Source organism: Cimex lectularius, unplaced genomic scaffold (assembly GCF_000648675.2).
Source record: "Cimex lectularius strain Harlan isolate CLEC.00 unplaced genomic scaffold, Clec_2.1 scaffold37, whole genome shotgun sequence".
NCBI lineage: Eukaryota > Metazoa > Arthropoda > Insecta > Hemiptera > Cimicidae > Cimex > Cimex lectularius.
The window spans coordinates 1725796-1741626 of NW_019392682.1; the positions used below are offsets into that span (position 1 = coordinate 1725796).

General features: G+C 35.2%; 1 protein-coding gene across 3 annotated transcripts in view; it reads left to right on the plus strand.

Annotated features, from left to right (window-relative positions):
- The window catches only part of LOC112126486 (nesprin-2-like), a 26456-nt gene extending 10683 nt beyond the window's left edge, over positions 1–15773 (plus strand). For 2 of the 3 annotated variants that reach the window (XM_024225664.1, XM_024225663.1), the window contains 22 exons: positions 5614–5811; positions 8084–8239; positions 8308–8496; positions 8610–8753; positions 8814–8963; positions 9029–9195; positions 9338–9506; positions 9574–9791; positions 11185–11491; positions 11549–11683; positions 11754–11899; positions 11992–12196; positions 12259–12585; positions 12643–12837; positions 12902–13102; positions 13164–13348; positions 13872–14046; positions 14118–14318; positions 14389–14523; positions 14580–14777; positions 15310–15347; positions 15454–15773. In XM_024225664.1, coding sequence (XP_024081432.1) covers positions 8225–8239; positions 8308–8496; positions 8610–8753; positions 8814–8963; positions 9029–9195; positions 9338–9506; positions 9574–9791; positions 11185–11491; positions 11549–11683; positions 11754–11899; positions 11992–12196; positions 12259–12585; positions 12643–12837; positions 12902–13102; positions 13164–13348; positions 13872–14046; positions 14118–14318; positions 14389–14523; positions 14580–14777; positions 15310–15347; positions 15454–15667 — 3714 coding nt within the window. In that variant the 5' untranslated portion in view covers positions 5614–5811; positions 8084–8224 and the 3' untranslated portion in view covers positions 15668–15773. Of the gene's footprint in view, positions 1–3849; positions 4002–5613; positions 5812–8083; positions 8240–8307; positions 8497–8609; positions 8754–8813; positions 8964–9028; positions 9196–9337; positions 9507–9573; positions 9792–11184; positions 11492–11548; positions 11684–11753; positions 11900–11991; positions 12197–12258; positions 12586–12642; positions 12838–12901; positions 13103–13163; positions 13349–13871; positions 14047–14117; positions 14319–14388; positions 14524–14579; positions 14778–15309; positions 15348–15453 lie in introns of those variants that run through there. The other variant, XM_024225662.1, reaches the window with a different exon arrangement.
- Positions 15774–15831: the final 58 nt, after the last annotated feature.

The window sequence follows — 15831 nt, forward strand, 5'->3', positions numbered from 1 at the left end:
AGTTTATATTTTTGTATATTCACTGGGTCTTCTCAATTTAGGCACTGCAGTACACCTCTTTCTGTTTTGCTACCATCTGTGTACACATGAAGAATGCTTCTTCTCTAGACGAAATACTGTAGGTTTCTTGTTCAAATGAAAAACACGTTTTCTCTACTGTTGGGTGTACTTTGCACATTGGGATTTCAAATTCGATGTGATCTTCACCAAGAACCTCAAATCTCCCTTTGCGTAAGTCGTTGCTACAACTATAACACATGGAGCAAAGAGTGAGATTGTCCAGTATCTTTTATTACTCTGAGCAGCATCTGACTTTAGGTCTTTCAAGGTTTTTGTACGTCGAAGGTTCAGCGCTTCTATACAGACCGGGGCAGCATATGGGGTAGAATGGCCCCCATGTAAAAAACTAAAACCGCTTCTGTATCCCGAGTACTTTTACTGACCGTGATAACCATATTAATTGGTGGTTATCAGCCCTGCCTTATTGCAAATGGCAATTCAGCTGTTTTTTCATGACGGAGTCTTCAGGGTTCAATTTTCCCATTTATTAAGGTGGTAATTGAATGGGCAGTATAAAACGCCTTTTATTACCCTTAAGTCTTGAGAGAAATCTTTGTTTTCCTGGTTGAGATGTTTGCTAGTTTGCCAGCCTGGCCCCTCGTGGCACTGACATCAGTTACCTAATTTCATTTTCCCAGAAGCTGAAGATAGGTTAAGCCAGACAAGCTTTAAACTGAAGGTGGTCCAAGGCTTTCAGCGCTGCTTAGGTATCTAGAATACAAAAACTTACAACCTTTTTTTAAGTATTTCATTGGTTAAGTCAAAATTTAAGCCTTTGACTTCATCCCACTCCATGTTCCAACTTACACCAATCTTTTATTTGGAAAGATCTGTCAAAATTTGCTGCTAAAAAGAACTGTAAATTTACCCCCCTTTAATATGCCAGTTTAGCCAGTTAAAAAACATTGATATATAAACTTATCAACTTCAAATTTTCCTAACAATAAATCAAATGTGATATAAGGCAATACTTGTTAGAAAAAAAAAATTGATCTCATCAAGGATGTTGATTTGTATTGCTTCAACTACACATAAATTTGTAGTTTTTGTACGTTGTTTCATATTTAACTGTTATCCTGTTTGTTCGTAATTTCATTATCATTGAATATTGTTCAACCTTAAAAATTATCAATGATAGGCAAACAACTGTCTTTGTTTACTAATGGAATTATTTAGATGTATGTTTTTCTTTTATAAATTTGCATAATTTCATTTTAACCAGAATGTTTGTCGTATAAATCGATATTAAACTTGTCCCCAAGCATGCAAGATTTCTTTTAATATTTAGAAATTTAAATTAGAAGGGCTAAAATCCAAGTTTAACCTAGCAATTGTATATAATTAATCCGCTATAATATTATAAAGTTATAAGATCGATGTTTAGAGTGTTAAAATGATTTTATTGAGTCAAAAATTGACTTTTTAATAGCAAAGGAAACTTGTAAATTTATTGAGTTTAATACCGTCTGGCTTGGTATAGGGAAAATATCCCAAAGTCCGATTTGTAAGCACTTTTCCAAACTAAACTCAATATTTTGACATTTTTTTTCATTTTTAAATCTATCCTAATATTTGCGCAGTTGGACCAAAAACAATTTGGCGGTCCATAAAAATCGGACGTAGCCGGTTGAAGAGGAATATTGCCGAGATCCTCCCCCTCGCCTGGTCCAGTTCAAACGGAAATTCAATCATTTTCAAATTGTACAATACGCTTTTTTTCGCCCTTTTAATCGTCCAAAGCGGACCAAAAAGCCTGGTTTAATTTTTCTTTGGCAAATCCCTGAAAGATAAACTCATTTACAGATTGTTTTTAAAAGATTTAAAAGGAATTTTACATAGATAAAATCCTGCGGTTTTCTTTTCTCGTCTTGGTAACTATATAATACTCATTTACGAAGCTTTTAATACGGTGTCATAAAAAAATGAACTTTTTCTTGTTAATTAAAAAAAATTTGATAANCATTTGTAAGTATGTCGGGCTTCGAACCCGGGACCTTTACCTTACTGTGATGAGCGCCGTGTCAACGCCTAAACCGTTGCGGCCACCGACGCCCCTTAGAACTATAACCGTTGTGTTCTATGGTTTGTTGCCATCTCGATGCAGTGTTGGATTGTTTCACGTCACTTTTTGAGTTTTGAACGGAAGAATTCTATAACTCCATTTTGAACCTCATCCAGAGTATTAAAAGTTTTCCCGTGAAGATAATGAGCCACGGTCTGGAACAGATGGTAGTCGGTACGTGCTCAGTCTGGACCGTAAGCTGGGTGAAGTTGAAGCTCAATTCCGTTAAATTTTGTAATTTTTTGTTTCGTGAAACGAGACGTGTTTTGTCGGGTGTTATCTTGTTGAAACATCCGATTTCTTTTTACCAATCCTGTAATGTACCACTGGGTCAAATACATTTCCATAAAATACATTTCCTGTAACTGCTCACAATAAAGTTTCGAATCAGTGGTTGACCTTATAGAATGAACTCATAATGAATTATGCCTTCTTAATTTCATACTACAGAGACCATTGTCTTTTTGTCGCATTGCCCTTTTTAACTGGTAGAGCTGTCTGATTGCAGTGTAGCCATTGTTTCTAGGTCTTGGGATATCAAAATATTTCATCGCAAGTGACTAGTCTTTTGATGAACCGGAGGTCATATGGGTTTTTCAAAAGTTGTTGAGTAATTTCTACTCGGCATCGTGTCTGCTCAATGAGGACCGCTCTTAACGAGCGATTCATATTTCCCGAGTTACACAGTCCACGATTTATGTTGGATTGGGATACTCCAAGCTCTCTTGACAATTAAGTACTTTTTATTGTGTCCCGCAGAGCTTTCTCATCGAATTTTCTTCCAGAACACTCCTCTTGAGGATGTCCGGTCAGAGAAAGCAATTGCCGTACCAAAGGGGTTGTTTCGGCGGCGGAAAACTCTCGTTTCCAATAATGGCTTTATATCACCAAAATTTCAAATTTTATCGTCATGATATTTAACCAAACTCTAAGACAAAACTGCAAGACAAGTTCTTTTTTTACACTTTCATTTTGTATAGTCCACGGATTAAAGTGGTATGAAATCTAATTGAATTTAAAAAAAATAAAGCCTATGAGGGATTACAATTTTCAAGAAAATTAAATCGGTCTTTGTCCTACATCCTATTAATTTTAATTTTTTTTTAATTGTGGCTAGAAGATAAGCTTTCAGAAGAAAACACAGGCAAAATCTTCAAACTCGAAGTAGCGTCATTAAATAATTTCATTGATGAACTAATGAAAAGTTAAATAAATAAGTTATATCAGTTCAGTTGGTAAATATTTATACAGACAAGTTTGATTAAATAACTGTATTGCTGTTTTTTATTCTTGGCTGATTTATTTATTTTATTTTTTTTTTTTTTTAATCGGGTCGATTCGCTTTAGCTATCGTGTAGCGAATAAGGTTCAAAAGAGATTAAAAAAACGAAAAGGATTTCGTATTTTAAAAACACAACTTATATAAATGACCTAGTGTTTCATGAAAATCCAGCAGAAAATGAAGCAATGGCTTCATCGGATTCGTATTTTCGCTGTGTAGGTGGCATTTTCCATTAATAAAATGCCTGTATTTTTAATCTAAGTTATGTAATAAGCTGTTTGGGTTTTTTTTTGTATGTGTATTTTATCAATCGGCTGAGTGTATTTGGGAGGATTTCATCACGCCGGTGTCTGGGGGATGTGACGCCCACCCGATTCCCCACCGTATCGAGCCCAGGGAATCTATTTTCATTCCCCCCAGTGGAATGAGGACCGCGAGTTCACAACGTCCTCAGGACGCCGAGGAAATCGTTCGTACGAGTGGAAAGATCGTGGCGGGCTTTCAGTCTCGTCCTGGCACCGGTTCTGCGAAAGTTTCCTCCGCCTGTGGACACTACGCCCTTTCTCGACGGGCCCTTACCCTATGGATCCGACAGAGGTACTCGACCCTTTTGGACATTGGCAGGGCCCAACCTCACCTTTCATACTCAAATTTCATTTGAAGACTAGCATGACAAACATAAATAAAAAAACACACCTTTCTAATAAAAAGCAAATTTTTAAAAACCATATATTTATAATAAAGCTTTCAAACGTAAAATGCAAAATTCTTCTCTTAAAACCGTCGCATGTTATCTTATCTCAAAGAAGGAAATGGCCATAAATTTTCATATTTAAAAATTTTTCAGTTAATTTATTCATCGTCGACACTTTCCAAAATTTAACGCCCTTATCTTATAGATTTTTCCTATTCATAAATAACGACAAGTCCGAAGTAGAACTTTCTTTTTCAACAACCCTTTACTTACCTTTCTACATAACAATGATACAAAGCTCAACATTGTTCCATTTCTAAATCTTCCATTAGGAAAAAGAGACATTGTACGGAACGTGCATGGACAATTGGAATAAGTGAAAGCAGATAATTAAAATAATTTATCATGAAGCTTTCTTAACAAAAACGATCAAAGCTATTATACAATACATAATAAAAAAATAATTAGAGCTTGCTTTTTTTAAAATAACACGTTAAAAAAATTTTCCACATCCTACATGTATTTGTAAAATTCAAGCAATGTTTATAAATCCCTGAAGATGATCTCAATAAAGATCGAAACGTTGGCACGTTCTAAAACCTACGTCACACCAGACCGCATCTCGCAATCTCCGAATAATCATTTAAAAAACCGTCAATTTTGAAAATCCCTCAAAAGTTTCATTTTATGTTTCCATTGGGAAAAGAGTTTTTAAATGTTTTACTCCGTAAACGACCAGGTTTTTCATAGTCTAAATTTAACGATTTTATAAAGTGGAACGAGAAATGAAACCTTGACGTGGTGAATTAACAGTTTTATTGCCGATAAGCACAAAAAGAAACATCTTCGCGTCATGTATAATTTTAAAAAATTAACATCACTCTAATCTTCGAATCAAATTGATTATGGTAAAGAGCTAAAAGGTCCCAGAGGTTTTTAATCACTAAGGGAATTTAAAATCACATCTAGACAAAAACAATAACAAAAGATGAACACATAGATAAAATTTTACATCTGGCTTTGATTTCTTCATCTTCTTCTGGGCACTCTTAAATGAAATGCCTTCAGTTTTCCTTTTTTTAAATCAAATATGCGCATTTAAATGTTCTTTTAATTTTGTCTTGCGTGTTATAAATAAAAATGAGATAATTTCATTAGAAATGAGGTCATCCTTATAACTGTCCTGTATCTCGTTAGACAATATTTTGATCTTTTATTTACTAGTCTAGGGGGACCTTATTCAATGTCAAGGTTCAGAACGATACAGCGCAAATGAATTTTGTTTTATTGTAAAAATTTATATAGCCGGATGGCTTTTTTTATCTGCTTTGATACCTGAAGGACCCAGGTGCAAAAGTGCTATAAATGAAGCTATTGTATAGAGTAATCTAAAGGACCTAGTTTCCTTTATAGATTTATTGCCTTAATAGTATTTTCTCTGTTACAATGAGAAAAAACATAGGAAAAGTGGTACATAAGATATTCACTGAGATAAGGGTTTTGTTTGTTTTGTAGGAATGGAAAGATCGGAACGATAAGGTAGAGGAGTTAAGAAGATTAGCAGATGCCATATCTAAAGAGGTAGGTATAGAGGTGCTTCGACCCGAAGTCGACTCATTGGCCAAGAGGCTTCAGGACGCACAGTTGTCCCTCAAAGCCATCGACGCTGCTGATAAAATCAAGCAACCCGTAATCCTCGAAGATATCAAAAAGGTAAGAAATATATTTTTCCCCGTAGATTAAATATCTAGCTTTTTTTATCGTTGACGTTTCAAGAGGGTAACGAACAGCCAAAGTGGGACATGGCAAGTGAAATAAAGTAGAGTTCTGCGGTGTTGACAGGGAAAGGCTCGCATGACGAAGTGAAATTAAAAGAAGTTAAATTCCGGGCTGTTTGATTAGTTTTCCCACTACTTTCCCGTTTGTGTGTGTGTGTTTTTGTGCTTGTGTGTGTTCGCGGGGCATTGTTTACATTTGCGTGTCACACCCTTCCTCCGCTTTGCAAAACTTTATCCATTCACCTTGAACAATTACTCCATCGATCCTGAAAACATAAATCAGATTTGACTTCTTTATTTCCTTCTCCCGTCCACCTCGTTGTATTAAATACTAATTTCGAAACGCCATATTAATTAAGTTAAATATACGTATAATATAAATATACACTACTTTTAATGAGTGAAGGAGTGATGAACAACTCATTTATTTTGAGACACGCATCTATCAGCGTTTCTTGTCCAGATTTCACGCAGTAAATTCCTTTTGTTAACTCTTTTCCCATAAAACTGCCTTTTATGACTACTTTGTCTTATTATAAAGTTTGCACTCGTTAGTGTTTTCCAATCCCACAAAAAAATTGGTTCTGCAATTTGGCCGTTACCGATCTATTTGATCTTCATATCTTGCAGACTTAGGAGGAAATTTAACAAATTGTTTCTGTTGGTTCTCTTTCCATTAATTACCTTTACATTCAAAACTGATTAATAAATAAAGTTGTATTTTATACATAGTCTTTGATAAATTGTAACTAGAAATACTTCCTTCGTGTGGGATCGTGCATCGGTATGCGTTTGTGTTTGGGTTTAGCACATATATGTGTTCGTGCGTCGGTATGCGTGTATGTTTGTGCTTTAATACGTATGTTTGTTTGTGCGTCCGTATGCGTATGCGTTTTCCTTTTACGATTCACTAAAAATGGTAGATGATGTTTTTTATCTTCTATAAAACTTTTTCGAATTTTATTGCCGGATATCTATCTTTCTGTTCTCTTTCTGTCTGTCTCTGTCTCTCTCTCTCTCTCTCTCTCTCTCTCTCTCTCTCTCTCTCTCTTTCTTTCTTTTTCTTTCTCTTTCTTTCTTTCTTTCTTTTTTTCCTTTTCTTCCCTCTCCCTCTGTAATTCTCTCTCACTCTCTCTTTCTTTCTTTCTTTTTTTCCTTTTCTTCCCCTCTCTTTCTTTCTTTCTTTTTTCCTTTTCTTCCCTCTCCCTCTGTAATTCTCTCTCACTCTCTCTTTCTCTCTCTCTCTCACTTTCTTCTGTCTCTCTTCTCTCTTTCTCTCTCTCTCCTCTCTCTTCTCTCGCTCTCTCTCTCTCTCCTCTCTTCTCTCGCTCTCTCTCTCTCTCTCTCCCTCTCTCTCTTTCTCCCACTCTTTCTCTTTTTCTCTCTTTCTCACACACAATCATTCTCTCACTCACTCTCTCTCTCTCTCCTTTCTTTTTTCTTTCTTTCTCTCTTGTTCCCCTCTGTGTATGGGTGAGTGCGTCTATATAACTTTTGGTCTCTGAGTCTGTTTTTAGTGCATGCGCTTTGTGGGTGTGTTTGTCCCCCCCCTCCTATTATACTAAGTCAAACTCTGATGGGGAGAGTGTATTTTTTTCTTGTGGTCACCAATTTTGTCTTCTATGGAGTTAATCTCGCTCTTGCTTAGCCTCTATTTTCAATTTGAATATCAAAAATTGGACTTTGTATATAACTATATACCAGCTTTATCGTTTTCAAGGAGTTCAAATTCTTCTTAAACTGTTGGGAAAAATTGTTTTGAGGAGAAAACAGTCCACTTGACTTCCTATCTGATCATGAATTTTCTTTGACAAGTAGGCTCCAGGGATGTCAATAGCTATGTCATTTTAGACTTAACACAAGCAGTTTTTAAACTTAGAAATACTTTCACTCACTCTTCAACATATCTTTCTTATTTACATACTATTCATTAACAGAAGGCGTTCCTTCATTATTTACATTTTACATGTACGACTAATCAAATTGAACTATTAATATATATCTATCAGGGTCTAACTCTATACGTTCACTCACAATATACACAAAGATGAATATATCTATATACAATAAAACAGCCCTGTTTCCTCCAAGAATTGGAGCAGGGAATCAAATACTCATTTCTTTGTTTAAACACAATTCTCTTATTGGGTAGAATTTTAACCTTTTGTGTTGCAAATTAAAAAAAAAGTTTTTAATTGTTGTTTTAGACTCTAAAATCAGTCGAAGCTGAGAAAGAACCCACCAAGCAATTAACTGCCCTAAGAGACCATCTGGTATTGCTCAGTAAAACTGAAGACCAAATCGTCGACCTCGGTAATGAGCCGTACCGAACCGACAGCTTATCTGTGATGCAACTTCTTCAAGTAAATTGAACAGAATCCTCTAAATAAAAATAACCCGGATCTGAACTATTGAACTGTCGAATTTACAGCTTTGGGAGAAAATATTCCGAGAAACTTTCCAAGAATACCACAGGCTATCGTCAAGACTTATAAACACAGAAGAGAGCGCGAACGTATTGACGCTCTGGGAAGATTACCTACATCACGTCAATCAATTTTTAGACTCCTCTTTGCCCCAACACTATCATGAGCTTTCAGACCAAAATAAATTGTGCCAAGTAAGTTAATTTAGAAGTAAATAAAATAAATATCCTAACTATGCTTCTTTGCATATCTTACTTTGATGTGTTAATTATGCATATTTTTCTAATTTGTTAAAAAAAATTTCAAGGTACATCATGATGTTATCAGTTGCCAAAAATCTTTAATACCTAGCCATAAAGCTAATGCTGACAAGTCAGTAATAGAGCAGTTCAACAGGTTGACCAATGTTCATAATGAAACATTGGCAAGAATCATGGATAAGCAGACTGAGGTAAGATTGATTTTATTTAGCATTTTTCCTTAAAATAAACTACTCTTTCTTTTTTTCTAGATACAAGGACGATTGATATCATGGGAAAAGTACAGGCAGGAGCAAAATCTTTTGCTCAATTGGCTGAAGGATGCCGAAACGGATAGGAATAAACTAAAACTGCGATACGTCCATGCGAAATCTCTTGGGAAGACGATCGCTGCTATTCAGGTATGCTCCTGTCAGGTGAAATCCATCCGAATCGGGACAAACTTTCTTAAACATTTTACTTACAGGTCATGCTGAAACGGTTCCACGAAGGTGAAGAAATGGAAAAATCTCTTCACAAAAAGTTGAACATGATAATGAAAGTGTGCGATGACAGCTTGGCCAATTCTTTGAAATATGAACATTCCTCAATATCCAATAGAATGTCTAACCTACAAGCAGCACTACGTACATGGTAATAACAGATTTCTAAGATAGTTTATTGCACTGTTGAAATTACTATTTTCGAGCTGCTCCTAGTTTTCAAATAGAATTTTTAAATATAGTGCTAGCTTATAACATTGGTTTTAATGACGCATTGTTATCTTAAATTTTAGGAAAGACAGTTTGATGAGAGTTAAGGAGAATTATGACACATATGAAAGTCAGGTTAACAAAATACAGTATAAATTTAAAGACATACAAAATCATTTGTCAAATGAAACTCATGAATCTCAACAATTTATTCCATATGAAAAACTAGAACATAGATTAGCTAAAATTGAGGTAAATACATTTTTTTGAAATCTGTTGACTTCTGAACAAAGATAAACTTATATTTCTATTTTTATAGGAGGTTTCGAGGGAAGTTGATGCACTCGGTGGTGATATTAGTTACCTCGAAGAGCTGAAAGATGTCCTGAAGGACACTTTGAGTCCGAACGACATAAAACTAATGTCACAAAGATGCTGGCTGTTTTCACAACAGCAATCTGACCTCGAACACCAGCTCTCCTTTGTGAGGCAAACATTAGAAGATCAAATTCAATTAGCCCATCTTTACGACAAGAGGTAATTTGTATATTGTATTGTATACTTGTCCTTGATTTTTCTAAAGCCTTCGATTCTGTCCCTCACTTTTCTCTCCTCTCTAAACTCGAATCTTTTTCCTTCTCCGCCAGCACCATCCGTTGGTTCCACTCCTACCTTACCAATCGCCACCAAGCTGTCTCCCTTCCCAATGGCCTTACCTCCTCCTTCCTCCCTCTAAAATCTGGGGTGCCCCAAGGCTCTAGCATCTCTCCTATCCTTTTTTCCATTTATATCAATGATCTGCCCGACTCCATCCAGTCCTGTAACTATCACCTATATGCCGATGACTCCCAAATATACATATCCTTCCACCCTTCCGATCTTCACTCGGCCACTCTCAAGATCCAAAAAGACCTAAACTCCATCAACGAATGGGCCCATAAAAATTCCCTAGTCCTCAATCCGTCCAAATCCACCGCCATAATTATCGGGTCCAGGCAACTCCTCAATTCCCTCCCCAGCATCCCACCTCTCATGCTAAATAACCATCCCATCCCCTTCTGCTCTTCAGTTAAAAACCTAGGAGTAGTCTTTGACCAAAACCTTTCCTGGCATTCTCACATTTCCCAAATTTTCCGCCATTCCATTACCTCCCTCAGCCTGTTTCGTCGGTCCTGGCTTCTCTTACCTTTCTCCACCCGGAAAATCCTTGTATCTTCCCTTATACTTCCTTCTTCGATTATAGCTGTTTGGCATACGGCGGTCTCTCGGAGGGGGAGACCGCGCTATTGAAACATATTATGAATTGTTGCGTAAGATTTGTGTACGGCACCCCACGGGGATCCCGGGTGTTGGGGTTGTATTCCCAACTTTCCTGGCTATTCCCCTCCTTCCGTGCACAGTATTTCCTAGGTTGCTTTCTTTTCCAGTCCATCCACACTTGTCATCCTACATCATCCAATCCCTCCAATTCAACTCCTCACACTCGTAACACCTGCTCATCTCCTATTGACCTTATCCTTCCGCAACATACAACCCATACCTTTGAAAGATCATTTCTGATCCGAGCCCCTAAACTCTGGAACTCCCTTCCCCTTTCTATTTGTCACGCTGCCTCCTTTTCCACCTTTAAATCCCACCTGTATAATCACCTCCTCTCCCTCCAAGCAGAGACCTCATGTTAACATTTGTTATTTTTGTTTAATGTTCTCGTAATTTTTTCTTCTGTCCTGTGCCTTATTGGTATACATTGTGCCAAGATTTCTATTTTTTTTTTTTTTTTTTAACTTCATAGAAGATGCTTCCTTTATTTAGTTCATGTAAATTATTCTTAGGGGACACCAGTTCCAGAATAAAGTTATTTTTCTTCTTCTTCATCTAATTTGTATAAATCTCGTTTTTATTCAAAATTAAATTTTCATAAATGCTTCAGGTTCGAAAGGTTCTTGAACTGGGCTAAAGGCGTCGATGAAAGATTGGACAGAATGTCTAGTCATAGATTCATGGATGCAGGACAAGCACTTAGACGTCTAGAAACAGAGATCCAATCTGAGGTGTCTATTAAGAAAAAAGAAGTCGATTGGCTATCTACGACTGGCCGGGAACTCTTAAGTGTCGAAGATGAGGGCACACCTCATGGAAAACGCTTAACCCAGTCGTTAGAAACATTAACAAAAACATGGAAGAATATCCTTGCCAATACTGACGGAAGGGCTGCAAAATTACGTACAGTCATACAGGTACTGTTTTCATTATATGTACTCACGATTCCCATCTAATACTATTTTTTGTCACAGCACATGGCTGAATTAGAAGTAAAAATGGAACACTTGAGGACTTGGCTTCAAAATATGGAACATAAACTTTCGCTTCCTTTTACTTTTACTTCTTCTTCGAGTGATAATTTTGAAAAACTTTTAAAAGAACAAGAGGTAAATTTTTGTTTTGTTAATGTAATAACATTGTTATAATGATGTTTTAATTTTAATCTGTTGTTATCAGGAGCTTCAAACTGAAATAGAACAACACAGTTCTGAGATCGGTGAGGTACTTAATCTGTGTGAACTTCTCTTAAATGACTGTGAACTGTGCCACATAGTTTTAGACACTGAGGGTATTACAATGGCAATGAATAATATTGAAAGGAGGTATTTTCATTTTTATAATTTAATTAATTATTCTTTTCATGTCTTGGTTGAGATGAAAATATTTAATATATTACATATATATATTTTTTTAGATGGAGCATCATTTGTGTGCTTTCTAATGAGAGAAGGAGCTCCATTGAATCTCTATGGGCCAAAATTCAAAATATCTTTGTCATGGTTGATGAACGACAGACCTGGATGGACAATATGGCAAAGGAAGTTACCGTGCTTGAAAACCATTTGACTCCACCTTTATGCAATGTTGAGAATATTTCGCAAACTAATCAAAATTTGAAAGTATGTTTTAAAAGCATTCTATTTAAAAATTAAGACTTTATATTGATTTAAAAAAATTTTAGGCTGTTGAATCAGACATCAAATCACTCAATAGCGAAGGGCTTAAACTACTTGATGAAACATACCGAATCCTTTTGAGAAAGTACTCTTTGCCAAACGATATAATCGGCTTACCAGAGAAACTACAAACAGCTGAAGAAAACCTCTTAAGTAGAGTTCAAGGTGCAGAAAAGACTGCTGACTCAAGAGCGAAGAGTTATGAGAAATTTTTGAAAGCTCAGGAAAGGGCGGTTACTGCGATGGTCAAATGTGACGCTATGTTGACAATGGCTGAAGTAAAGGAGATGGCGGAAATCAATACTCCTGAAGCTCTAGTTAATCATTTGGATGTAAGTCTTCAATCATTAAAATAAAATTTAACAAATTATTTATTACTTTACCTTCAGGAAATTGAGAAGATTCTAAGAGAAGAGAATGACAATATGAGAGAGGCTGATGAATTAGGATTAAAGGTAATGAAATGGTGTCCCGATAAAGACATAAACAAGATAAAACATATGATGGACGAATATCAAAGTATTTGGAAGGATGTGAAGCTACGTTTAGCTGCGATTAGAGATTCCAATATATTACCTGTAAAGGTTGGTTTTATTTTAGCTTTTTAAATTACTATTCTTGGGTTAATTTTACTTTTTTTGTTTTTAGATGACAGATCAAAGTGTAGAAGTAAGTACTCTCAAATTTGAAACAGACAGAAGCACCCAAGTAGATACACTCGGGTGGAATGATAGCCCGATTTCAAGGAAAGACGCTTTCATTACAAATCTTCAGACATCAATAGAAGATATGGAACAGATTTTATCCAAACTAGCAAAACTAGACGATTTTGAAACTTACCAGAAAATTGTAATTATCGAACATTATTTTGCAATATTTTGGCAATCAAATAATAATGAATATTTTTTAGGGAAATTGCATTAGCCAGTGTGACTCGACTTTTGATTATGTAAAACACCTAAGTGAGCTGCTTTTAGAACAGTATGATGCAAATGAGACTGAGGCGCAAGTTGAAAAGATAAAATCTATCAACGATCGCTTCAAAGCTTTAAGGCAGCAAGCTCAACTGAAATTGAACCAACTTAAAGAAACGAGGTATTCGATTGTTCTCTTATCGTGGCGTCCAAGTGCATGTTAATGTAACAGTTATGTTTAGGTATACTGTGAAGATTTCAACATATATCAAAAAAAGAAAAATTTAATTTACAATATGTACTATGAAAAAACAGAAGACTTCATGTTGTCTAGTTGATTTTAAAAGAGATTAAGGTATTATTTCCGTAAGACAATTTTTGTAGTAAATTGCCAAATTTTAACACAAAAAAAAACATTCTTATTGAATATATTGGTAGTCATTATTTATAAAAACCAATTTATCATGCTTCTCAGGTCTTCCGTTATGGATAAATATAGGCTTACATGTAAACAGTTAAGTTTAAAAAAAATTCTAAATTTAGCATGGACACCATAATTTTTCGACAGCATTTTTTTGGTTTTTAAATTATTATTTTTGCACGATACTTATGTACTAGTGTTGTTATACATTAATTGCATTGAAGATTATTTTTTCGCCAATCAAATTTTATATTTTTAATTTTTTTTTAAATTTCTGTATCAGTGCACATGGAAAGCTATCTTGCCCTCTTTGTTCCAACAACAACTGGAAACAATTAGACAATGATCTTTGGCGGCTGGAACAATGGCTACAGTGTGCAGAAGGCCGGTTGTCTTCGCAACCGTCGACCCCTCCAACTTCTATGGAACAATTAGAAGACGTAATCCAAGACCAGAGGGTATGAATTTGCCAAGCGTTTTCCTTTTTTACATGGAATTACTTCAGATTTAAAATTTTCAATTTATCTAGGAACTGCTATTAGACCTCGACAGTCATAGGAACCTAGTTGTCTCTATGAACATCGTCGGTACACATTTAGCCGAACACAGTGATAGCGAAGAAAGAGCAAGGGATCTGAGGACCAGGTTAGCAAACGACAATTTGAGATGGGACAGAGTTTGTGAATCCGCTGCCTCATGGCAAGCTAAACTGCAGACTGCTCTCATTCAGGTACTATATACTTAATTTATTTTTGAAAAATGTATTTGACATTATTTTAATATTAATTATTTGATTTTAGAATGGCGAGTTTCACGATACAATAGCTGAGCTCACTGCTTGGTTGGAAAGGACAGAAGTCAGCATCAATCAGTCAGAACCTATCAATCTTAATGATCCAGCTAATTTAATACAAGCTAAACTGGAAAAATTTAGGGTAAGTTATACATGACATTTAAATAAATGCATATTTAACTGATTTTCCTCAAACAGGAGTTGAAGCAGGAGCTTGAAAGATGCGAGCCTAGAATAATTTCCCTTGAGGAGACTGCACGCCAAGTTATGACAGAAGAAACAAAACTAGCATGTCAAAAATTACACAGAATGAGACTAAGATTACAATCCTTGACTCGTTTGACAGCGCTCTATTTAGCCCGATTAGCCGGTGCTCAGCCACCTACATCACAGCAGGTGAATGTAAATTTTGTAACATGTGGTTTGTGCAAGGTTTGTTATATTGTCATATCGAATATTTTCATTATTTACTTATCTTTTATATCATGTAAGTATTGATGTGATGTAAAAAGTGAACAAGCATAAAAATAATGAAAATATGTCCAATATGCTTTACCAAGCAAACCAGTCCAAATCACAATATTGTTTTTTTGAAAAAAAGCATGGTTTTGTTAGTTGTTAATTTAAAATTTTGCTTACTATAAATCTTTGAAATTTTGAATGAATTAGTGGAGCTTTAGATTGAAATTGGCTTTTCTTACACTGGAAAAATTAGCTAGCACAGCATTAAAAAAAAAAGAGAAATTAAGTTTCCTGAGTTATTAATAATTTAAATTTCATTGTAAATCATTTAATATTTATAAATTAAATAGTAAATTTTTTTATTTGAATTAAAAAAAAACAGGACCATGAAGAATTTGACTTAATTTTATAAATAGCACAAAACACTATTAATTTAATATCGATTATTTTTAAATTTTTCTTTTAGCCTTCGGAGTCATCAGACCAAGGAGATCAAGTTGATATGTGAGTATTTCTACACAATTAGTATTAGAATTTAGTTTGCACGTTTTATTTAAATTAGAATACCGTGTATGTGAATAATTGTAATAACGATTGGAATTTGTTTCAGTGGAGAAGAGGTTGAAACCAGGACGTTAGTTAGGTGTCACAATTTCCTTGGTAGGGTGATGAGAGCTTCTGTGCCAATAAGTGCGTTCCTTTTGCTACTGCTTGGCGCAGCAACTCTTATTCCGCAGTCTCAACCAGATTTCGCTTGCGCTGAAAGTATTTTGTACAACTGGGCGCCTATACTACGATATCCTTATGGCCATCCACCCATATAAATTGAGAGAAAATTTTATTATATGCAGATGCAATTTTAGTTATATATATTTTTGTTAAAAACAGAGATAAAGAGCATATTTTATGATAATATTGTATGTAGAACATGTAAATTTGTAAAAAAAAAAATCAAATAAAAGGAAAGAAAGGTCGTTAATTAAATAAT